A 24,984-nucleotide genomic window follows, 5' to 3' on the forward strand; every position below is an offset into this window, starting at 1 on the left:
GCGTCATTTGGGCTCAATTGGTACAGGTCGCGACATCATGGGTGACCCCTAAGCACAGGATACATACCTGATGCGGGTCCGTAATGGAAATCGTCTGCAGACAGTCGGGACACCGCCGAATACCTGTCACCATCGAATTAGAAAAATGTAACCACGATGTGGTCAGTGGCCATCGGGCCTAAGAAGGGGAACCGTCGGTAACAGACCACGAAAACGAGGTAAAGCCTTACCTTACGTCTGCGGGTATCGATAATTGAAAGGGGGACCCCGGATGGGGTGAATTTTGATAAAGTTTTAGAAAAAATTCCTTGAGGAAAAATCCTGTCAGGAATAGTTGTGAGAGCTCCTCAAACTGCGTGGCTACTGCTGCATGGAAAAAAAAAGACTAAAGGGGGACTCCTGCTGGATGCAGGGTTAGGTGGCATGTTAGGCATGCTCAGTGTGCCAAGTCAAAGTTCTAGAAACTTTGACAAAGTGTTCCGTGAGGGCTCCATCCTGATGATGTCACCCATATGTGAGGACTACCATCCTGCTTGTCCTGTGAGAATTAATTTTATCATATGCCAATGTGAAAAAAGTAGCCACATGGATGCAGCCAATAAAGGAGTTAGCACATGATGAATGTGTATAAAGAGGGGAAATTAAATGTCATTTAAGTACTAAAATACAACAAATGAGAAACAGAACAGACCAAGGGTGACAAAGACTGTACACAAGATTTAAAAGCGATCACAGATTTAAGATGGACTTCCTGACCTCCCCACGTTTCTTATGCAGCTCCGTCAGTTCCTCTTGGTATTTAATCCTTATCTGGCCCATTTCTTGCAATAACGCCTCACTGCGCATTCCTTCATGTCCTGGGCTAATCCAGAATAGGGAAGACAAAGCAATGAACAAGAAAAAAAAAAGTTACCACCAGATAAGACCTCTAGGGGCATCAAATCTTAGCAGCACTACACACACACACATACAAAGGTTAGACCAATAGACACAAGAAATCACCTCCAGCCACCCTCCCCCAATGTAAGCTGCATTATAGTCCTTCCATAAAAGTGTGTAAGAGAAAAAAAAATTTACCTTAGGGCCAACAATGTTGCTGCCACAATTAAGTTCAACTCATCCCCTTCTATCATTTCCAAGAATTTTATAGAAGAGGCAAACTCAGTCTACTATGCCTCTTTGGTTGGCAATGTATAATCTTGGTCCTTCCTCTAAGGTAAGGGCAAAACTATATTTAACATTTAATTGTGGGGGAAGATTGATATGTGTTTTAATTCTATGATCAAATTGGTTACAAACAATTAAAATGCAGCCTTTGACATTATCCATTTTAAAATCTCTCCCCCTAAATAAGCTTCCATGTCTTACCCGGGATGTGTGTAAGTCCCGGGGCTTGCAAAAAGGGGTGGCCTGGGGCGGTGTCAGGCTCCCAGTACAACAGCCGTATTTGCTGCTTGACCGGTGCGCGCAACTTCCTTCAGCCCCAGGGCAGAAGTAAGTTTTGAGATAAAAAGAAAAAGGAAACGGTAGGGGGGAAAGGGCAGGGGAAGTAGGGGAAAGGAAGGGAAGGTGGGGTGGGGGGGGGGGTAGGGTACGGGGGTAGGCAGCGCGTCTCGGCGCAGGCTCGGTGCACGTTATAAAATCGGGCGTACATGTGTGCGTGCCGGGTAGCGCACACACACGTTCGCCGCACGCGCTTCTTTTAAAATCTACCACAAAATCGCTAGAAATGGTTAGCGCCCTTGCATGGAAACCCTAAGAAAATGAAGGCATTAGTTATTATCCCCAATGTAGAGAGGTGATGTGACTTAACTCATGGTTTCTTAATGCTGGAAACTTAACTCCAAGTAAGAGGTGGAGTAAAGTTTGCATTACTAGTATTCTTTAGGGATGTGGGTTGCAGAGCAGTTATAGCAGCAACAGCAACAGGCTGATTTAATAAAAGGTTTAGGAGAGCCGGTGCTGGGCGCGCGATTCTGTATTTAAATTAGGCTAGGCGCCAATAAGGAGGCGCTAGGAACAATAGCATGTCCCTAGCACCTCCTTATTAGCGGAAGAGTCGGCTGACAGCGGGTCTGACAACCGTACTGACGTCTGTTGTCGAACCCGCTGACAGCCACAGATTTGGAAAACGGACATAGCAAAACTGAGCTTCTGTTTTCGAACCCGTTTTATTTATTTATTTTTCATTTTTGGTGCCTCTGACTTAATATCGCTATCATATTAAGTCGGAGAGTGTACAGAAAAGCTTGGCCGCACATTTTATTTTCAGTATTCCAGGCAAATAACTAATAGGCTCATCAACATGCATATGCCTGTGATGAGCACTATCAGTTTCAGGGGGATCGGCAGCACGTTTTCCCACTCGCTATTACCCCTTACAGTGTAAGGGGTAATAAGAGTGCATCAAAAACACACGTCCAAACGGGTGTTAAATGGTGCGCTCGGCTGAGCGCACCATACTGTATCAGCCTGTAAGTGTTTCTTCCCTGTCTTTTTTTTTTTTTTTTTTTTTAAATCTGATGCATTACCACAATTTCCTGCTGCCTCACACACTATACCAGCCCCACTGCTCTTTGTTGATGTATCAGGTCTCTTCCCCATCAGGCTCTGCTCTTCCTTCTCCTGCCTTTTGATTTAGGTGCACAAAACAAGCAGAAATGTTTTGTGCACATAAAAGATTTTATACACGCAAACAATTTATGCATGATTGTACACAAACAATGAGTCCGAGAGGCTTTAACTGAGTTGAAATGGGAGCTCAGCTTATTTAAAAGGCTGAGTACATTTCTTTTTATATCTTTATTACATTTTTTATTACATAAATCAAAAAATAAATATAAAAAGGGCAAATACATCTATAGCAATCAAACAAAAGGTAAATTATCTGTAATCCCTTTCAAGTCCACATCAAGGAGGATGGATGGAAGATTCTTAACTGCAAAATTAACTAATATTTATTATGACCTCATGTCCTTCCCATCTATTCCTAATCAGGAGTTTTATCTAAGAAAAAACGCTCCAAATGAGAGGGATCATAAAAAACAAATTTATTATCATGGATATATAAGCAAAAATGTATATGGAAACTTTAGGTAAAAAGTGCCCCCAATATGCATAAGAACCTAATTTTGCCATACTGGGTTAGACCAAAGGTCCATCAAGCCCAGTATCCTGTTTCCAAAAGTGGCCAATCCAGGTCACAAGTATCTGGCAGGATCGCAAGGGGTAGACAGATTCCAAGCTGCCAATCCCAAGAATAAGCAGTGGATTTTTGTAACAGTACACATTTTCATTTTAAGAAAAACTTTCTTCTTCATTTGTATAGGCTTTGAAACAGGAAATAATGTGTAGCTTTTGTCCACAAAATAACTAGTTTATATTTAGAATACTGACATACAATCAGGTCTTTATCTGATTCAGTAAGAAAAGAAACTAGCAAAGTAAGCCTGAGTACACATTTTAACTCCATAAGAACATAAGAACATAAGAAAATGCCATACTGGGTCAGACCAAGGGTCCATCAAGCCCAGCATCCTGTTTCCAACAGTGGCCAATCCAGGTCATAAGAACCTGGCAAGTACCCCAAAAACTAAGTCTATTCCATGTTACTGTTGCTAATGGCAGTGGCTATTCTCTAAGTTAACTTAATAGCAGTTAATGGACTTCTCCTCCAAGAACTTATCCAATCCTTTTTTAAACACAGCTATACTAACTGCACTGACCACATCCCCTGGTAACAAATTCCAGAGTTTAATTGTGCGTTGAGTAAAAAAGAACTTTCTCCGATTAGTTTTAAATGTGCTCCATGCTAACTTCATGGAGTGCCCCCTAGTCTTTCTATTATCCGAAAGAGTAAATAACCGATTCACATCTACCCGTTCTAGACCTCTCATGATTTTAAACACCTCTATCATATCCCCCCTCAGTCGTCTCTTCTCCAAGCTGAAAAGTCCTAACCTCTTAAGTCTTTCCTCGTAGGGAAGCTGTTCCATTCCCCTTATCATTTTGGTAGCCCTTCTCTGTACCTTCTCCATCGCAATTATATCTTTTTTGAGATGCGGCGACCAGAACTGTACACAGTATTCAAGGTGCGGTCTCACCATGGAGCGATACAGAGGCATTATGACATTTTCCGTTTTATTCACCATTCCCTTTCTAATAATTCCCATACCTTATTACATTTTTGTATTTACACACATTTTTAACTCCTGAAACATTAACACAACATTTACTTACTGCATTGGGAGTATTTTATTTTTCTGCATTAAACTATGCACTGAATGTCAGCAGTTAGTCGAAACACCTCTTAGAACATCTGCCCCAGGTAGTGACATGCAAAACAAAGATAGCCTAGAGCAAAGTCACCTCAAAATGAACCACGTTTAGCTTTATTTCACACACCACTCCTTGGCTGTGAAATGTAAACATATCTGCCTGTGGAAGAACTTAGATCAAGGTTCCAAAATTATGGCCAGAGGATTCAGCCCTTGGTTGAATTTCATCTGGCCCCCAAGCCAGATGAAATTATGTATTGCTAGCGTTGGTGCTGCTTGTGTGGGTGGAGCAGCTTGTGCCAAATTTAGGGAGGGAGGGAGGCTAAAGCACAGCCATAAGAAGTTTTTGGCCACTGTGGAGAGCAGTGCAGTCCATTGTGAGGAAAGCACTGGAAGTACTGAGCCTTGGGTTCTGCGGTGCTGCCAGGGAAAACAAGGTGATGATTGTGGTACCAGGAGATCCCAAACAAAGTCTTTGGAGTTGTCGGGGAGGGACTTTGACATCATGATGCAGGCTTTGGAGGTGCAGAGTGCAGAAATCCTTATCATAATCCAGATCCCAAGCCAGAGTGTCTCTTGCTGGTTTAGTCACCACAAGGGTTTGTTTTGCTCATACCACAAATTTGGCATGTTGCAAGCGAGGGGAGTGAGAGGAGGGGAAAAGGGAGAAGTCAGAGAAAAGGATGAGAAAGGGGAAGGAAGTAGAGAGGGAGCAAAAGTGTATGGTGAGTTGAGTGAGAGAGTATACCACACAAACATTCACACCATGCTGCCATCCAACCACCCTCCCCTCCCCCTGCTTCCCTAGGCTGGTAGATAATGAGGAAGGGGGCGAGAAGGAGACAAGGCTGCAGGGGGTGTGGCAGGACTGCCAATTTTGGAGAAATCTAGAAATATTAAGACTAACACCATCTGCTACATCCCTACACAACTGGGAACCCAGTCTTCTATCGCCCTCCTTTCAGTATTTCAGAGCATGCTGTCTACACATAAAATCCTGATTGTAAATCCTGGCACCAGATCTCCATCTTCTGTCACAGATTAACATTAGCCCTGGAATCTTTTCTCCACCTCTGATTAGGAGTTAAGTTTCCAGCACTAAGGAAACATGAGGTATGCCAGTGCACCTCCCTGCTTTGGGAAGTGGGGGAGGGGTTGGCGATAATAGTTAATGGTATCCTTAGTATGGTATTTGTATAAGAGGGCACTAACTTGTACTCATGTCATGCATAAAATTTTTGCACATATAACTGCTTGCTATATAGGCAGTAAAATCTGCACACCACTGTGGGTAAACTGTATTCTACTGAGCATATCTAATTGAGGGGCTGATGTAATAAGCTGCGCTGAGCCTACCATGGGTTTTTAACTTGACTTGAGTTTTAGCACAGGTTTTTTGGCGCCAATGCTGCCCTGTTATGTTAAAAGGACTTTACCACTGAAAACCCCCACAATAAAAAGCCCATAGCAGGTACAGCTTGTCTGATGCAAAAGAACATGGGAGGTAAGAGCGGGGGGGGGGGGGGGGGGGGGGGGGGGGGGGGGGGGGGGGGGATGCCGGTGAGAGAGAATGTGTGTGTGAGAGAGGGGAGGGGAGGGTGAGAGAGAGCATGGGAGGTAAGAGAAGGGGAGTGGAGGGGATGCTTAAGTGTAGGTTTCAGAGAGAGGGAGCCCATATGAGGAGATTGTGAAGGAGTGTGTATGTGTGTGAGAGATTGGGAGCTCATGTGTATTAAAAAGGGATCGTGTGTATGTGAGGTGCTAGCCTGTGTGAAGGGATTGTGTATGTGTGAGACAGAGCCTGTGTGAAGAGAGAGACATAGGTAGCCTGTGTGAGGATGTCTGTGTGAGAGAGAAAGGGAGCTTGTGTGGGTGTGTATACAAAAGAGAGGGCCCTGTATGAGGGGATGTGTGTGTGTGCGAGAGTGAGGGAGCCTGTATGAGGGTGTGTGTGTAGAGAAAGGGAGCATGTGTGTGAGAGAGGAGGGACAGAGGGAGCCTGTGTGAGGGGCAGTACTGAGAACAGGGTCAAACTCTGGGACTGGCAATAGAGTGGAAGGGGTTGAGCCTAGAGGTGGGAGGCAGAGATACTGGCAGGTGGAGGAGTTGGGGCCTGAGAGGGCAAAGTGGCCAGGGGAGTAGGGAGAGGGAGTGGAAGGGACACTTACAGTGAATTTCTAGGGAAATTCTGCTCAAAATATTTAAAATTCTGCATCTTTAAGTAATAACTTTTTTCTGTATTAATTTAAAATGATATTGCTTAAAGACTAACAGGTAAATTGTGTTATTTTGACCAATATAAAGTCTGCAGAATTTTAAGTTTTCGTATGTAGAATTTTAAATTTGTTTGCGCAGAATTCTCCCAGGAGTAACACTAGTGGGGAAGCTACTTAGCGCATCTCCTACTACTGCTAGAAATGTAATGCCTGCTCAGAGGCAGGAATTAAACTTCCTACAGGCCGGCTATCAAGTCCCCCCGCCTCCCCCTTCCTCCTCAGCATGCTGAGCTCCCTCCCTAAGATCTGGATCAGTTTACCTTTTAAAATGCTCAGGTTGGCTGGCAGGTCCAGGGCTGGACCTCCTCCCAGGTTCCTCTTGCTCCCCCTTTAGAAAATAAAGGGCCCATGCAAATCCCCAGAGCCTTAAATCCCCCCTCCCACTCGGGAACCCTGGCCAGAGAACCTCCTGCGACAAAGCTGTTCCCTCCTGAGGAAGGGAGCATTAGCTCCCTAAAGGTAGTCAAGAAATGTATTAAATTAGTCCAATAAAAGGACATTATTTTGTTTCTACTGGTTAAGCTTTATTTCTGTGCATTTAAGTGGACTAATATGGCAATCACATCACTTTTTCCAATGCTATAGTAGAATATGAGTTATAGCAAACAATATTCAACACACACTTTAAAGCAGAGCTTTCCCAACTGTGTGTCGTGACACGTTAGTGTGTCGTCTGCAGTGTGCAGGTGTGTCGCCCCAGCCCAGTCAACTCCAACGCAAGTTTGGGCTTTTTTTTTTTTCTAGCGATTGACTTTTTTTTTTTTTTCCAGTTCGTGGGTTGCTTATTATTGGGCGATATTTTACTGTCAATTGCGGTTTTTTTCGGCTTGGTGGGTGGAACTTCAGCCCAGCTGTCCCTGTCATTGGCTGCTGCTGCCGATGAGGCCTGGCCACGAGGAGTACTGACTGCAAGCAACAGTGTCTGGTGATCATGGAAGGTGTTAAGCAGCACAGCAGGCTTGAACTCTGAAGGGAGTGAAGCACTTAACTGGCAACAATCAAAAAGAAGAGGTACATGAGTGTGGGGACCAGACATGTGCTGGGGAGGGGAGAGAGATGAGGATGTGTGGGGTACATGACATGTGCTTTGGGGGGGGGGGAGAGATGAGTGTGTGGGGGCCAGACATGTGCTGGGGAGGGGAGAGAGATGAGTGTGTGTGGGGTACATGACATGTGCTTTGGGGGGGGGGGAGAGAGATGAGTGTGTGTGGGGGGCCAGACATGTGCTGGGGAGGGGAGAGAGATGAGTGTGTGTGGGGTACATGACATGTGCTTTGGGGGGGGGAGAGAGATGAGTGTGTGTGGGGGGCCAGACATGTGCTGGGGAGGGGAGAGAGATGAGTGTGTGTGGGGGCCAGACAATTTGTTTTATTATTGTTACTCATAAATTATAACAATAATATTAATCTTGGAATATTATATATTTTTAATATAAATTAAAGGTTTTCATGACATAGGTTGTGTCGTGAAACATTTTATTTATGTATATACAAGCCGTTAGGCCCTTCAAACGGGCGAGATTCCGGTCAGACCCGCTCTCTTCTCCACAACTTCTTACTCTTCCTACTTAGTCACTCATATCCTCTTCCCTTTTCCTCCATCTCCTCATCCACAACCCCTTCCCTCTCCCTCAGCCCTCCACTGGGGGACTGGGGGACACTCCATGAAGTTAGCATGGGGCACATTTGGAGCTAATCGGAGAAAGTTCTTTTTTACTCAACGCACAATTAAACTCTGGAATTTGTTGCCAGAGGATGTGGTTAGTGCAGTTAGTATAGCTGTGTTTAAAAAAGGATTGGATAAGTTCTTGGAGGAGAAGTCCATTACCTGCTATTAAGTTCACTTAGAGAATAGCCACTGCCATTAGCAATGGTAACATGGAATAGACTTAGTTTTTGGGTACTTGCCAGGTTCTTATGGCCTGGATTGGCCACTGTTGGAAACAGGATGCTGGGCTTGATGGACCCTTGGTCTGACCCAGTATGGCATTTTCTTATGTTCTCTTCTATAGGGCCGGCTGTTGTCCCTTTGCGTGACGGTTAAAATGGGCGAGATTTAGCTCTGCTCCGGCCATCCCAACTCCCTCTCCCCTTCCCCGGTGGCAGAGGGATGGGCTCAGGCCGTTTCTCGGAGCGGCGGCTCATCTGCCCTTTCCTCCTCCCCTCTGTGACACCCTGGTCCAATCTCTCTTCCTTGCGCGTAACGTCAGCACGCCGCTCAGAGCTCTCTCTACTGCACATTTGCGGGCCGTCGGTCAGAGCCCATTTATATTGTAGACAAGCCTTTAATCCCATTAAAGTGTTGTGTGTGGAGGTGTCAGGTTGTGTATTCTTCCCCCTCCCCCCCTCTCTCCCTTTGCCCTCCCCTTGCACCCAATGCTCCCTCCTCCAGTTTCCCTCTCCTCTTACTCTTCTGCTGTCCCATCTCCCCAACCCCCTCCCCCACTGCTCCTCCTCATCTTTCATTCTCCCAATGTTCCTCCTTTCTTCCACAGGTCCTCTCCTGCAGCCCCTTCCCATTCTATCACCCGCTGGTCTGCCCCTGCAGCCCCCCTCTCCCCTCATTCTTCCATTACACTCCCCTTTCCCTCACTGCTCCTCACCTGTCCAGCACCCTTCTCTTCCTTATTTTCCCACTCCTCCTCCTCTGGCCCTCCCCTTTCCTCTTACTATCCTCTTCCCCCTCCACCCTCTCTAGCTTTGCACATCTATCAGAGCCGCTCTGTACTGCACATAGAGCTCTGACCGACGTGCTCTGCAGGTCTCTCTCGTGCCTGCACCTCACCACAGCCCTCACACGGCTCCATTTCCTCCCGGTGCCGCGGCACGTCGGGCTGAGCCGTGCTCTACTGCACATTTGCGGGCCGTCGGTCAGAGCCCATTTATATTGTAGATTTAAGGAAACATACATAAATTGTTGAAATACGTTTCGTTCATTTAACCTTTAACCTCTGGTTTGCTAGTAGACTAATTACCATGTCGTGAAATTATGTTTGTCTAAAAAGTGTGTCACCAACATGAAAAGTTTTGAAAGCTCTGCTTTAAAGACTTAAGAGTTAATACAATAGGTCAACCATTTCATCTAGGATGAAGTGATATTGCAGAGGGGTTTATATGTAAAGTATCTTTTTGCAGAGGCACCAAAATCTGCAATGGTGGGGTGGGGTGGGGAGAGACTCTCCAAATGGGGGATTGTGATCTAAAACCTCAAGGATTTGTGAAATTTGGTAAAGATTTATTTTTTGGACCTAACAGCTTCCTCCTGCTCCTCTGTACTTCCAGTTCAACAGGAACTAGGGTTAAGGCTCTTCTGATGTATATCCCTTTCCAATTTACATTTAGTCCAGTCACTGCAGTGACTGTCCTAGGCCAATGGCATGCATCAGGGCTCCTTCCAGAACCCTGCAAACATGGGCCCCAAATCCAGCCATTAGGTGTGACCCTTAGGCAATGACCATGACTCCCTCCCCTCCACCCCCCTCATCAGGGGCTATGAATGCGGCTCTGCTGCATTTCCACTTCCAGCCAAATCAGAGAGTCTCAATGTGTGGATAACATGATGGTGCAGGGAAGGTTTTAGATTTGTTAGGAACTGGGGAACATTCTGGGGAAGGGGGAGCATAATCCAACAGGATGTGCTCCACCTTAACCAGAGTGGAGCCAGGCTACTGGCAGTAATCTTTAAAAAGAAGAACGAGCAGCTTTTAAACTAGATGATGGAGGAAAGCAGAGAATCCCTCAGGTGCATGGTTTGGAATAATGATTGTCTGAAGGAAACCAACAAAACAGGGAAGTTGGGGCATCCCAATAGAGAGGCTGCAATAAATGCTAAAGCTGCCCAGGGATCTTTAAGTAAAGAGCACACAGAGCAGGAAGATTCAAATTAGCCCATCAACTGATAAGAGTTAATACAACCAAAAACACTTTGAAATGTCTGGTTATAAATACTAGAAGTCTAAAAAGATAAGATAGAGTTATAATGTATAGCACTGAATGAAGAGCTAGATATAATTGACATCTCAGAAACCTGATAGAAGTTAATCAATAGAACACCTTGATACCAGGGTGCTAATTTTATTGAAATATAGATTAAACTGGTGGAAGGGTGGCACTATATGTTAAAGAGGGTATAGAGTCAAACAGGATAAAAGTTCTGCAGGAAACAGAATAGCAATGGGTGTGTCCTACCATCCTCCTGGCCAGAATGAACAGACAGATGATCCAATGCTAAAATGAATTAGGGAAACTAATAAAATTAGCAACATAGTAATAATGGGTGATGTCAACTGCCCCAGTATTGCCTGGGTAAAAGTCACATCAGGACATACTAAGGAGGTAAAGTTTATATATGAAATAAATGACTGCTTCATGGACCAGCTGGTACAAGAACTAATAATTAGTGGAGCACATGATTTGGTGCAAGAGATATGGGTGCTGGGGGCCACTTGGCAATAGTGATAACATGATCAAATTCATCTTGATAACTGGAGGGAGGGCACTAAGCAAATCTGCTGTGATAGCATTTAACTTTCAAAAGGGAGACTATGATAAAATGAGGAAAATGTTTAAGAAAAAAGTAAAAGGAGCAACTACAAATGTTAAGAGTTTACATTAGGAATGGATATTGTTTAAAAATACCATCTTGGAAGCCCAGAACAGATGTATTTCATGCATTAAAAAAGATGGAAGGAAGGCAACATGACTGCCAGGTGAGGTGAGGGGCTATTCCAGCCAAAAGAATATATCTTTCAAAAAATGGAAAAGGGATCCAAATGAAGAGAACAGTAAACAGCATAAGTACTGTTAAGTAAGATGCAAAATATTGATAAGGAAGACAAAGATAAAATTTGAAAAGAAGCTTGCAGTGGAAGAACTCATAATAAAAAAAACGTTTTCAGGTAGATTTATTTATTTGTTTTTATATACCGACATTCGATCGAGATATCACATCGGTTTACAGATAACTGAACAAATAAGGCAAAATCTGCTTATTTTACATAATAACAAGGAACTGGTATAATAGGAACATTAGAGCCTGGTGACTGGTATAGTAGAACATTGGAACAATTTATAATATACAATACAACATAACATTTCAACTTGGGAATATAAATGAAAGATTTCGATCTTGATGGGGTCTTAGCGGGGTGGAGACCTAAGGGGAGGGCTTTTAAAGGCAGGTGGGGGAGGGAGGGTATGGTTGGCTGTGGGGGGGGGGTGTAGGGTGGGATTTATGGGTTCAGTAACTGCAGTGTCGGTTTCGTGTTTGGGGCAAGGGATGAGCCTGTGGGGAGGCTAGGTATCTGGCAGGAAGGCTTTTCTGAAAAGCCAGGTTTTGAGTTGTTTTTTGATTACATGTGTGGAGGGTTCATTTCTGAGTAGTGGTGGGAGGGAATTCCAGAGTGTGGGGCCAGCCACAGAGAAGGCTTGTTTTTGGATTGAAGTGAGGTGCGTGGCTTTGGAGTTTGGAACGGTGAGGAGGCCAGAGTCTGAAGATCTGAGGTTTCTTTGTGTGGAATATGGAAGTATGGTGGTGTTTAACCAGTTCATTTCTTTGTTGTTTATTTTTTTGTGGGTGAGGGTTTTGTATTGAATTCTTTGGTTGACAGGAAGCCAGTGAAGTTCTTTTAGTGTGGGTGTGATGTGATTACATTTTTTTTCATGTTTGTGATAGACCTGGCGGCGGCGTTTTGTAGAACCTGAAGAGGTCTGATGATGGTATCGGGGAGACCAAGTAGTAATGAGTTACAGTAGTCGAGCTTTGAAAAGATTATTGTTTGTAGAACTGTTCAAAAGTCTTGGGCGTGAAGAAGGGTTTTGAGCTTTTTTAGTGTTTGCGGCTTGAAGAATCCATCTTTGATCAAGTTGGAGATGTATAGCTTGAGGTTGAGTTCATTGTCAATAGTCACTCCCAGATTTCTTGAAGATGGTGTAAGTTGCACCTCTGTGTTATTATGGGTGTTGATTTTGAGGGGGGCCGAGGGACGCTGATTGGAGATATGTAGGAATTCCGTCTTGTTTTGGTTGAGGCAAAGTGATAGAGATAGCAGCAGTGTAATTTTTGTGTTGAGTTGGTTCCATCTCTCTAGGGTGTTTCCGATGGTTTTGTTTATGGGGAGTAATATTTGAATGTAGTCAGCATATACAAAATAAGTGAGGTGCGATTCTGAGAGGAGTTTGCAGAGTGGGAGGAGGTATAAATTGAATAGGGTGGAGGAAAGTGAAGATCCTTGTGGGACGCCGTGTGTGAGAGGTATTTGGGATGATTCTGAAGTGTTTATCTTTATGTTGTAGGATCTGTTTGTGAGATAGGATTCGAACCATTTGATTGTAGTGTCTCGGAGTCTGATTTCTTTGAGTCTTGTGAGGAGTGTTCCGTGGTTGATGGTGTCGAAGGCAGCGGATATGTCGAGGAGTATTAGGAGGTATGATTGGCCGTGGTCAAGCCCTCTGAGGATGGTATCGGTGAGTGTAAGAAGGAGAGTTTCAGTGCTGAAGAGTTTTCTGAAGCCATGCTGCGCAGGTTGTAAGATGTTGTAGGTTTCGAGGTGTTCTGCGAGTTGATTGTTCACCGTTTTTTTCAAGGATTTTCGCTATGAAGGGGAGGTTGGATACTGGTCTGTAGTTTGCTGGATCTGATTTGTCGTGGTTTTTTGATGATTGGTTTGACTATGGCGTTTTTGAGTTTGTCAGGGAATATTCCTTGCTAGAGTGATAGGTTGATGATATCAGTTATGGGTTTGGTGATGGTCTTGCTGATGAGTTTTAGGGTTTTGATGGGGATGGGGTCTAAGGGGTGGGAGGCTGGATTGTTCTTTTTGATGATGGGTTCTATTTCTGTCGAAGCCACAGGGATAAATTGTGACCACGAGGAGTTGAGCGGGGGAATTTCTATTGCGTCAGGGTGGACTGGGGGGATCTTGGTGATGATGGTGTTGACCTTGTCTCTGAAGAAGTGTGCTAGTTTTTCGCTGGAGATGTTGTGGGTGTCCAGGGTTGAGTCGTTCTGGATTGGGTTGGTTAGGTCGTTAACATAGAAGAAAAGGGTCCTGGGGTTGAACTGGTATTCGTGTATCTTTGTTGTATAGAAGTTTTGCTTTACTGTGTTGATATCCATTGTGTATTTTTGAAGTAGAGTTCTGAATTTGTCTTTCAGTTCTGGCGTTGGGTTTCTTCTCCATAGTTTTTCCGTATGTCTTAAGGTTTGCTTTGAGTTTTTTAGTTCTGGGGTGTACCATGGGGATTTGTGTTTCGTGGATTCTTTGATTACTTTTCTTATTTTGGGGCATAATGATTTGGCTAAATCTGTGTTGATGGAGATCCAGGAGTTTGTGGCAGTGTTGGCGTCCTTTTTGTTAAGGGTCTTTAAGGCTTCAGGTAGTAGATTGGCGAGGTTGTCACTGGAGCACGGTTTGGTGAATTCGATGATATGCTTGTTTGGTTTCATTGGGGTGCGTTGGAATTGAAGCATGACTTGAATGAGGCTGTGGTCTGACCATGGGGTTGGGGTGGCTGTGGGTAGGCCTAGGGTGGAGATTTTGTTGTTAATGAATAGTAGGTCAAGGGTGTGACCTGATTTTTGAGTGGGGGTGTTGATGAATTGGGTGAATCCAATGGCGGACATGGTGGAGAGGAGGAGTTGGGGTTGGTGTCTATGTGGAGATTGAAGTCCCCCAGAATGATGGCTGGCTCCTGTAGGTTGATGTGGGTTGTTATGGTTTCGATTAGGGGGGATAGATTGTGTTGGAGGAGACCGGGGGGGGGGGGGGGTGTGCATATAGGAGGAGTATTTGGAGGTTTTTAGATTTGAATAGGTTTGTCTCAAAAGGGGGAGGAAGGTTTAGTGTGAGGGATGAGAATTTGTGCTTTTTGTGTGCTAAGAATAGAAGGCCACCTCCTTTTCTTTTGGGTCTGGGTATGGAGAATATGTTGTAGTTGTTTCTGGGCAGTTGATTTAGTAGTACAGTGTCGGTGCTTTTCAGCCAGGATTCTGTGATGCAGAAAATGTCAGGTACATGGTCAAGGATTAGGCCATTTATGATGGGGATTTTTTTTGGTGATTGATTGAGCGTTAATGAGGAAAAGGGTGAGAATAGTGAGTGCAGACCTGAGGATGTTTGTGTTGATAGGGATGTTGGTGAGGCATCTGATGGGAATGGTTTTCAGGGTGGTGGGGTGGCGGTTGTTGCGGTGGGGGAGCATGGGAATGTGGCAAGGTGTTATTGCGGGTGATTGTTGTGTGCAAGTGCCTTTGTGCCTTGTTGGTATGGATTATGGTAAGGGGATTGCGTGGGTATGGATGGGTGGGAGTATCTCAATGGGGGTCACAGGGGGTGTCACTAAATGGGCGTGGAATGGTGGGTTCCTTGGTTGCAGTCCTTCAGAGTGGGCTTAGCATGGGGGGGGGGGTTAGTTTAAGGGTCGGATCGGCGGCATGTACGGCTGTGAGCGGTCGGCTCGAGGGAGGCCTTACCCCCAATGGGATGGCGCCGATCTCACGGCCTGGGGTTCCTCTGTTGGTCTTTCCTCGGGTCCTTTTTCCGGTGAAACCGTGGTCTTTCTTCGGCGTCCCTCCGTGGGTTGGGTCCAGCGAGTAGACTCAAGTTCACTGATAGTGGTTTTTTTGGTTTCCAGATTGAGTGTCTTAGATTGGTGGTTGTATGTGGTTCAGACTCTGATCCAGGTGGACTTCTCTTGCCAGGCGCAGTGATCTGGGAGCGAGTTAGTGGTGTGGGGTGGAGCAGAGTTGGTTGCGTTGCTAGCTCGGGCAGGTTCAAAGCAGGTCTGTTTGTTTCTTTAATTCCCAGCCTGCACGGAATTGTAGCACGAAGGGGCGCACTAAGGGGAGTGCCCCTTAGGTCACGCTCCTTCGTGCGCGTGACGCCCGGTGCGCGGCGCCGCAAGGTATGTGCCCAAATTTAAAGGGGCTTACCCGGCATCCCAGGGCACTGACGTCAGTCGGGTGCCAGTCTTCTATTGGCAGAGGCGTCTGTGGGGGCGCGGTTGGGCCAGGCCAGGCCACGCGGCTCGAGGCCTAGTCAGCGTTTGCGGGCCTCCGGGTCGTTTTGTCGGCGGACGGCGGTCAGTTGGACCATTAGATGATCGAGGGGTAAAAGAGGTACTACGGAAGCCAAGGCCATAGTGAAGAGATTAAATGAATTCTTTGCTTCAGTCTTTACTGGGGAAGATATAAGGCAGATACCCATGATATTTAAAAGTAACGATTCAAAGGAACTGAAACAAATCTCAGTGAGCCTGGAAGGTATAATAGGGCAAACTGAAACAAACTAACAAGTCACCTGGACCAGATGGTATACATCCCAGAGCATTGAAAGAACTGAAAAATGAAACTGCAGACCTATTATTAATAATCTGTAAACTAACATTAAAATCAGCTATGGTATCTGAAGATTGGAGGGTGGCCAATGTAACACCAATTTTTAAAGAGGGTTTCAGGGGTGATCCAGGAAACTATAGACTGATGAGCCTGACATCAGTGCTGGGAAAAATGGTCAAAACAATTCTAAATAAAAAAAAATGATTTAACAGATAGTCATAGTTTAATGTGACAAAGCCAAAGATGAATTTAGCCATGAGAAGTCCGGCCTCATCAACCTGCTACATTATTTTTAAGGCATAAACAAAACGTGGATAAAGGTGAACTAGTTGATATAATGTATCTGGATTTTCAGAAAGCGTTTGACAAAATACTCATGAGAGACGAGGAAATAAAAAGTCATGGGATGGGGCAGTGTCCTATTGTGGATTAAAAATTGGTTCAAATATAGAAAACAGACAGTAGGGCTAAATAGGCAATTTTCTCAAGGGAGAAAGGTAAATAGTGCAGTGCCCCAGGTATCTGAATTGGGACATTGCTTTTTTTAACATATTTATAAATGACCTAGAGATGGGAACAACAAGTGAGGTGAGATGGGAACAACAAGTGAGGTGATCAAATTTGCTGATACAAAATTATTCAAAGTTGTTAAATCACTAGGAGATTGTGGGAGGTGAAGAGTGTGAATGCTTAGGGAAGAGAACACAAGAAGCAGACGCAGTAATAGGCACCTCTCCTTCCAGGTGCAGGTGAGGAGAGGGGGAATAGATCATACTAGGGATCAGGGGGACGAGAAGAGGAGGAAGAAACCCAGGAGCAGGGGGAGGCAGACTAGGGCCTGAGGAAAAAATCACATGAGATAAAAGGAGGGAGAGGAAGGAGGATCCTGGATAAGAGGCAGCACAAGGGACAACAAGAAAGAATCCAAAATGGAGAGAAAGGGAGAGAGAGAAAAATAACTCGAAAACAGATGACAGAGTAAAAGGGAAGACTGGGGACTGAGAACCAGGTATTATGTGGATGGAGAGGAAAAAGGGACTGTGATAGGGAAAGAGGAAGCATACTGGAGATGGAGAGGAGGAGAAAGAATTCTGGGAGATAATGGAGGAAGGGGAAAAGAAAAACAAAAATTGAAGGAAGAGAACATATTAAAATATCAATCCTGAAGAAACAAATAAGGAAGTAAGTGAAGCAGAAAAAAAGGAAGGACACCAAAGAGAGAGAACAAGAAAATGGAACAGCTAAGACCAGACCATAATAAAAAATAAATAAACCTATGTTGAGCCAGAAAAGCCAAATGTTGTAAACTTATTGCCTGGTAGAAAATAATAACTAATCAGTGCATAATATCCTGGGACCCAGATCAAAAGTCCCTACCCTGGACATACAGTGCCTTGTAAGTCTTCACACTCATACATTTTTTACATTATGTCTACAAAATACAAATTAAAATGCATTAAAGTAGGAATTTGATTCACTGAGCTACACAACAATCTACACTTTCATTGTGAAAGAACAATTATAGAAATTTTCCAAAAGGAATTAAGAAAAAAAAAAAGTCTTGAAGGCATTAAGTCTTCACACTCGTTGTCATAGCAAATCCAGTTCAAAACATTGCCTTAACAAGGTCCATAATAAGCTAAACTAAATCCACCTATGCCCAATCACAGTAGTTGAGCTGAGTCAAATACTCTTGGATGAAGAATCAAGCTGTTTCTGTTGTGTGAAGTGAATCTAAAGCAAAGGTCAAAACATGCTGAATAAAGAACTGCTAAATAACTCCAATTGGGGGAAGGCTAAAATAAAATTTCAATGTGCTTGAATATACATTTGGGCACAGTCAGGTCCATCATCATAAAGTGGAAACAATGTGGCACCACTAAGTCACTGAGGTGATCAAGTCATCCCTCCAAAGTCACTAGCCATGGGTTAAGGAAACTGCTGAAGGTCACCAATGCCTAAGATTATTTTCAATTAACTACAGAGATCTCTGGCTGGGACTGAGGAAAAATGTTGTCTGCAACAATTTCATGATTACTCCACAAACGTCTGTATGGAAGAGTGGCAAGAAAGAAGCCATATATGCTGAAGAAAAGTCATAATATGCCGCATAGCATAGTACAAAAATACTTAGGAGACAATGTGCGTGGAGCTTGGGAATCCTTTCCACCATTATAAAGACCTTACCCTTCTGAGTATCGAAGAGAAAACCCATATATTTCAAGGTCTGGGATGGTACCAGCTTGGTCTTGGCAAAATTTATCACTCATGCAATCTCCTAAAGGAGCTGGATCTGCCCTGCCTTCCTCCAATGACTTTACCCTTATCAACAAGTTGTTGAGGTAGGGGTAAGCTAAGATACCTTCCTTTGGATTACCACAATCACCACCACCACCACTATCATCATCTTAGATGAAGTCTGCAGGCCTGTGGCTAGACCAAAAGTGAAGTACTAGAAATTGGAAGTGTTACCCCAAAATTGCAAACCTCGGGAATGTTTGATGATCTGGATGAATTAGAATTGGGAGAAAAGCCTCTGTGAGAGCCACAGAAGTTAGGAAGTACCCTTGTCTCACCCACTACTATCACTGACTGAAAGATTTCCATGCAAAAATGGGTACTGCAAAGTTTCCCACTGTCTATTTTTTAGGTCTAGGATGGGACCAAAGTGCCTTCCTTCTTGGGAACTACAAAAGAGATGGAATATTTATCTCATCCTTACTTCTCCTCCAGCCTAGAGATCACCACTGCCAACTGGAGGAGACTGTCTAGGGTGGACTTACTCTACTCTCTTCACTGGATAATGGCAATGAGAAATCATGAAGGCACCAGCAATATGCTCAGAAAATTCTGACATTTAACCATTTCCTATAATGTTCAAAACCCACTGGTCTGAAGTGATGTGTCCATGCCCCATAAGTCAAACCAACACCCGCCTAACTGCAAGCTTGACGAGAGGACCACTGGGTATTTCTAACTACTTTGGCAGTCCCTACACCTTCTGCTCTATGGCCCTACCACCGTAAAAGCAAGTTTGCTTACTGTAAACGGCGTTTTCCGTAGATAGTAGGATGAATTAGCCATGCTGTTTGGGCGACGTTGACAACGGAACTCTCGCGGACATTGTTACAGGAAGCAAAGCTTCGAATACTGCTGCATCTGCATGGCTCTTCCAACACATAGTACATCAGTCTGCTCAGTAGTATTGTTAAGCTGAAAAATGGCTGTGACGTGAATAGGAAGGTTAGGCAAGATGTCCAAGGAGGAGGGAGGGTATGCATGGCTAATTCATCCTGCTATCTACGGAAAACACAGTTTATGGTAAGCAAACTTGATTTTACCTATCGATAAGCAGGCCGAATTAGCCATGCTGTTTGGGAGTCCCAAGCTCCGGTAAAGAAAAAAAGGGGACTTAATGGACAGGGATGAGTTCCCCAGTTAGTACACCCATCCCTGTACGCCAATACGGAGCATCCGCTTTTCTTTTTTGATTTCTCAGTGGACATGTCTGTCTTCCCCACCCCATGCAACAACACTGCATGTCCAAGTCTGCTGTCAGATGCTGCCAGGTGATCTAGGCAGCAGTGAGGTGAAAGTATGGATAGATGACCAGGTAACTGCCTTGCAAATGTCCTCTATTGGTACATCTCGGATGTGAGCAATGGAGGATGCCACAGCCCCACCTTGTGCGTTTGACAGGACCTTGTAGCATTGTGTGGGCAGATTCGTGGCAGAAGCCCTCTTAGAGACTGCTACACCCACTGAAATTGGATTAAAGGAAAAAAAACAGCTGTGAGGAGCAGCGGTGAGGTTGAGTCCTTTGTTTGTAATAAGCTAGGAGTTCTTTTGCAGTCCAGAGTGTGGAACAATGCTTCTCTTTTGTTACTATCAGACCGATACAGTACAGTGTGCTCCGGTGGAGCACACTGTTAATCCACATTTGGACGCGCGTTTTCAACGTGCTAGCTTTACCCCTTTATCCAGTAAGGGGTAATACTGTGTCAAAAATGCACATCCAACCCCCCCCCCCCCCCCCCCCCCCCCCCCCGAGACTAATAGCGCCCACAACATGCAAATGCATGTTGATGGCCCTATTAGTCATTCCCGCGCAATACAGTAAGTAAAATGTGCAGCCAAGCTGCACATTTTACTTTAAGAAATTAGCGCCTACCCAAAAGGTAGGCGTTCATTTCTGCCGGCGCTGGGGAAGTGCACAAAAAAGTAGTTAAAAAACTGCTTTTCTGTGCACCCTCCGACTTAATATCATGGCAATATTAAGTCGGAGGTCCCAAAAGTTAAAAAAAAAAAAAGTTAAATTAAAAAAAAAAATAAATTTTAAATGGGCCCACAGCTCGAAAACCGGACGCTCAATTTTGCCAGCGTCCAGTTTCCGAACCCATGGCTGTCAGTGGGTTTGAGAACCGATGCCGGCAAAACTGAGTGTCTGCTGTCAAACTCACTGACAGCCGCCGCTCCTGTCCAAAAAGAGGCGCTAGGGACGCGCTAGTGTCCCTAGCGCCTCTTTTTACCGTGGGCCCTAATTTAAATAAATTAATTTACTGAATCGCGCGCACAGGAGAGTGGCCTGTGCGCTTGCCCGCTCTCCCGCGATTTTTACTGTATCGGCTTGTATGTGGTTTTGAAAAAAAAGATAGGGAAATAGCTTGATTGATGTGAAAAGCTGAGACCACTTAGGAGGAATTTGGTGTATGTTCTGAGCACCATTTTATCATGGTAAAACTGTTGATAGGGCGAGAAGTGTATTATTTATTTATTGAGTTTTATATACAGTCGTTCGGTTTCGCCATCACAACGGTTTACAAAGTTTCGATGTTTAACAGAGTGTTCAAAAGTTCATATGCTTAACATGGTTGTCTTAGCCATAATAAACATAGTTTTGTTGTTAAATTGTACAGGTTATATTACATGCTTTGGATTAGTTCTGCAAGTTTGTATGGACTGGTTGGGGAGGGAAGTTGTAGCATAGGGTGTTTTGGTAGGCTTTGGTGAACATCCAAGTTTTTAGTTCTTTTTTGAAGGTTTTTAAATTGTTGTGTTCTCAGTTCAGTTGGGAGTTCCATAGTTCGAGCCTTCCTAGGGAAATGGCTCTCTTCCGAGTTGAGGTAAGTTTGTGACGAGCAGGTGGAATTTTTAATAGACCTTTGTCAGCTGAGCAGAGATTTCAGTTTGGTGAGTGGAGTTTTATGGATGCACTTAGCCAATTTGTTTGTTCTTCATATATTATTTTGTGTATTATTTTATTGGGAGCCAGTGCAGTGAGATGAGAGCTGGAGTAATGTGATCACATTTTTTTTGTTCCTGTGAGTATTCTGGCGGCTGTGTTTTGAAGGATTTGGAGCGGTCGGATGGTGGTGAGAGGTAAGTTGAATAGCAGGGAGTTGCAGAAATCCAGGTTGGAGAATATGAGTAGTTGGAGGACTGTTCTGAAGTCACTGGGGGAAAGGAAAGATTTTAGGTGTCATAGGGTGTTAGGAGTTTGTGATATTCTTTGATTTTTGCGGAGATGTGGTTCTTGAAGGATAGTTTCTTGTCAATTATGCGAGCATGGGTGACAGGGGAGATTGCCGGTTTTTGATTCATTATGTTGAGCGTTGGTATGTGCGTAGGGTTGTTCTTTCTATTCAGCATGATTATTTCTGTCTTATCTATGTTTAGTATTACAAACACTATACCCGTGTATTTCAATGAATTTTATCTTCAATTTTTATTATTTAACAAACCTTTAAAAACATAACACATGTCTATTTATATCACCCATACACACCACATTCACTCACACAACAATAAACTATTAAAAGCTAACAATACAAACTTGTTACACTTTAACAATACTATTGCAATATTCCCTAATTTACAATATAAACATACTCCTCTTTTATTAATTACCCCAATTTCTACCACTGTTATATTTAACACCAATGTAAACAATCATTTGTAATTAGAGTTCCTTATTAGATTCATATTTCATAAATTACATCCTAACATGATGAACATTTATAATACTCTTTGCTTAATTTCCCGTCTGAGTTTCTTATTAAATTGCCGTTTTCATTTTCATGAAATTCATGACTTGTATCCCAACACAATCGATATTGCAATTTCTTTAATCTTATCCCGACAGGAAGCTCCTGTTTCTCCCGTTGGTTTCTTCAGGGGATTTTGTTCACATAATAATTTACAATCATGAATCTCAACTTCATTGCCCAAATCTCAGCGTTACCGGAAACCCAAGCTCCAATGCTATAACTTCCATTTAAACCGCTATATATTTCTTCAAAAACTGCTTTACCGTTGTCTATTTCATCAGAAACTGCTTTACATCTGGAATTTATGTCACTATGTCATTCCCTCATGTTCTCAAACAAGTATTTTATTACCCGTGCCGACCATTGTTCCATCATATCATCCTTTTTATTACATATAAACCACCTCTTGCTTCAAAACCACCATATTTCACAAAGCGTCTCTCCTTCACAGCGTTTTCTGTGAAGGAGAGACGCTTTGTGAAATATGGTGGTTTTGAAGCAAGAGGTGGTTTATATGTAATAAAAAGGATGATATGATGGAACAATGGTCGGCACGGGTAATAAAATACTTGTTTGAGAACATGAGGGAATGACATAGTGACATAAATTCCAGATGTAAAGCAGTTTCTGATGAAATAGACAACGGTAAAGCAGTTTTTGAAGAAATATATAGCGGTTTTAAATGGAAGTTATAGCATTGGAGCTTGGGTTTCCGGTAACGCTGAGATTTGGGCAATGAAGTTGAGATTCATGATTGTAAATTATTATGTGAACAAAATCCCCTGAAGAAACCAACGGGAGAAACAGGAGCTTCCTGTCGGGATAAGATTAAAGAAATTGCAATATCGATTGTGTTGGGATACAAGTCATGAATTTCATGAAAATGAAAACGGCAATTTAATAAGAAACTCAGACGGGAAATTAAGCAAAGAGTATTATAAATGTTCATCATGTTAGGATGTAATTTATGAAATATGAATCTAATAAGGAACTCTAATTACAAATGATTGTTTACATTGGTGTTAAATATAACAGTGGTAGAAATTGGGGTAATTAATAAAAGAGGAGTATGTTTATATTGTAAATTAGGGAATATTGCAATAGTATTGTTAAAGTGTAACAAGTTTGTATTGTTAGCTTTTAATAGTTTATTGTTGTGTGAGTGAATGTGGTGTGTATGGGTGATATAAATAGACATGTGTTATGTTTTTAAAGGTTTGTTAAATAATAAAAATTGAAGATAAAATTCATTGAAATACACGGGTATAGTGTTTGTAATACTTGTCAGTGTTAATACCTGTGGTAGACCCAGGATAATTCTATTAATATACTTATCTATGTTTAGGATAATTCTCATGTTGGTTAGTAGTTGCTTTATTTTGGTGAGCCGGTTGGCTGTTTTTTTGTAGGTGTCTTCTAGTGAGTTGTGTATTGGGATCAGTATCTGGATGTCATCTGCATATATGAAGTGGGTTAGTTTAAGGTTTGAGAGGAAGTGGCATATCGGGAGAAGATAAATGTTGAATAGTGACGCCGAAAGTGCGGAGCCTTGGGGAACACCAGTGTCAAGGTTTATTTTCTTTGAGAGGGTGTCGTTGATTGACACCTGGTAGGTCCTTTGAGATAGATAGGATATGAACCATTGTAGGGTTTTTTCATTTACACCGATTTCGGAGAGGCAGTCAATCAGTATTGAATGGTTTACCGTGTTGAAGGCTGCAGATAGGTCTAGTAGGACTAGAAGGTAGCTGTGGCCGGTCAAATCCTTTGAGCACGGTGTCATTTAATGATAGGAGTAGTGATTCAGTGTTTAGTTGTTTCCTGAAGCCGAATTGCGTGGGAAGTAGGATGTTGTTCCTTTCCAGGTGGTCACTGAGTTGGGAGTGGACGATTTTTTCAAAAATTTTGATGATGAATGGTACGTTTGATATGGGTCGGTAGTTTAGTGGGTTTTCTGGATCAAGGTTGGTCTTTTTCAGTATGGGATTGATAATAGCTGATTTTAGGCAGTCGGGGTAGTTTCCTTCTGTTAGGGATAGGTTCACAATGTCAATTAATGTTTTGGTTATTGATGGTTCAATGGCTTTCATCGTCTGTATGGGTATGCTATCAATAGGGTGCCTGGCTGAGTTCATTTTTTTGATGATATTTTGGATTTCCAGTGATGATGCTGAATCAAAGTTGGGCCAGCTGGGTGTTTGATTGTTTTATATTATCTGGTCTGCGTGTTGTTATTGAGGATGTTGTTTATGAGGTTTTGATTTTTTTCATTAAAGAAGTTTGCAAAGTCATTGCTTGAGATCTTGGAAGTTGGTGATGTTTGGTCATTGGAAGATTTGGTTAGGCCATGTTCGATATTGAAGAGCATTCTTGGGTTGTGTTGGAATTTTTTATTTATTTATTTTTTTTTAGTAGAAGTCTTTTTTTGTGTTGTGGATACGTTTTTTGTAGAATGCTAAGTGTGATCGGTAGGCATTCAGTAGTGTAGTTGTTTTGTTGTTCCTCCAGGTTTTTTCTTTTTTTCGGAGTTCACGTTTGGCTGATCTGATGATGTTGTTGTACCATTGGTTCTGGTGCTTTGTGTTTATTGTTTTCCTAATCATGGGGTTTATCTTGTCTGCTATTGTTTTTGTGATGTTGAGCCAGGAGGAGGTGGCGTTTTCTGCATTAGAGAGGTCTATGTTTGCTAGTTCTGTTTGTAGATTCTCTTGCAGTGTCTCTATGTTGAAAGGTGGACGGTAGGAGAGGGATCTAGGTGGGCTTTTTTCTGATGTAGATTTGCAGTTGGAGGACAGATTGGTGTAGATTAGAGAGTTGTCCGACCAGGGGTTATCTGTGATATTTGTGTGGTGAGTAGTCCATATGTCAGTATTGATGAAGACGAGGTCTAGTGTGTGACCTGCTTTGTGATTGGGCCTTTGATGATTTGACTAAGTCCTAGGGTTGATAGGGCTTCTGTTATTGCGCTGCATGTGGGGGAGTGGGGGGATTGTGTCAACGTGAATGTTAAAGTCTCCTAAGATGATGATGGGTTTGTTGATAGAATTC

General features: G+C 43.2%; 1 protein-coding gene across 9 annotated transcripts in view; it reads right to left on the reverse strand.

Moving 5' to 3' along the window:
* The window catches only part of ATG16L1 (autophagy related 16 like 1), a 254,894-nt gene that overhangs the window by 199,847 nt on the left and 30,063 nt on the right, over positions 1–24,984 (reverse strand). For all 9 annotated transcript variants that reach the window (XM_029617424.1, XM_029617422.1, XM_029617421.1 and 6 more), the window contains one exon: positions 757–862. In XM_029617424.1, coding sequence (XP_029473284.1) covers positions 757–862 — 106 coding nt within the window. The remainder of the gene's footprint in view (positions 1–756; positions 863–24,984) is intronic.

The sequence above is a fragment of the Rhinatrema bivittatum genome, chromosome 9 (assembly GCF_901001135.1).
Source record: "Rhinatrema bivittatum chromosome 9, aRhiBiv1.1, whole genome shotgun sequence".
NCBI lineage: Eukaryota > Metazoa > Chordata > Amphibia > Gymnophiona > Rhinatrematidae > Rhinatrema > Rhinatrema bivittatum.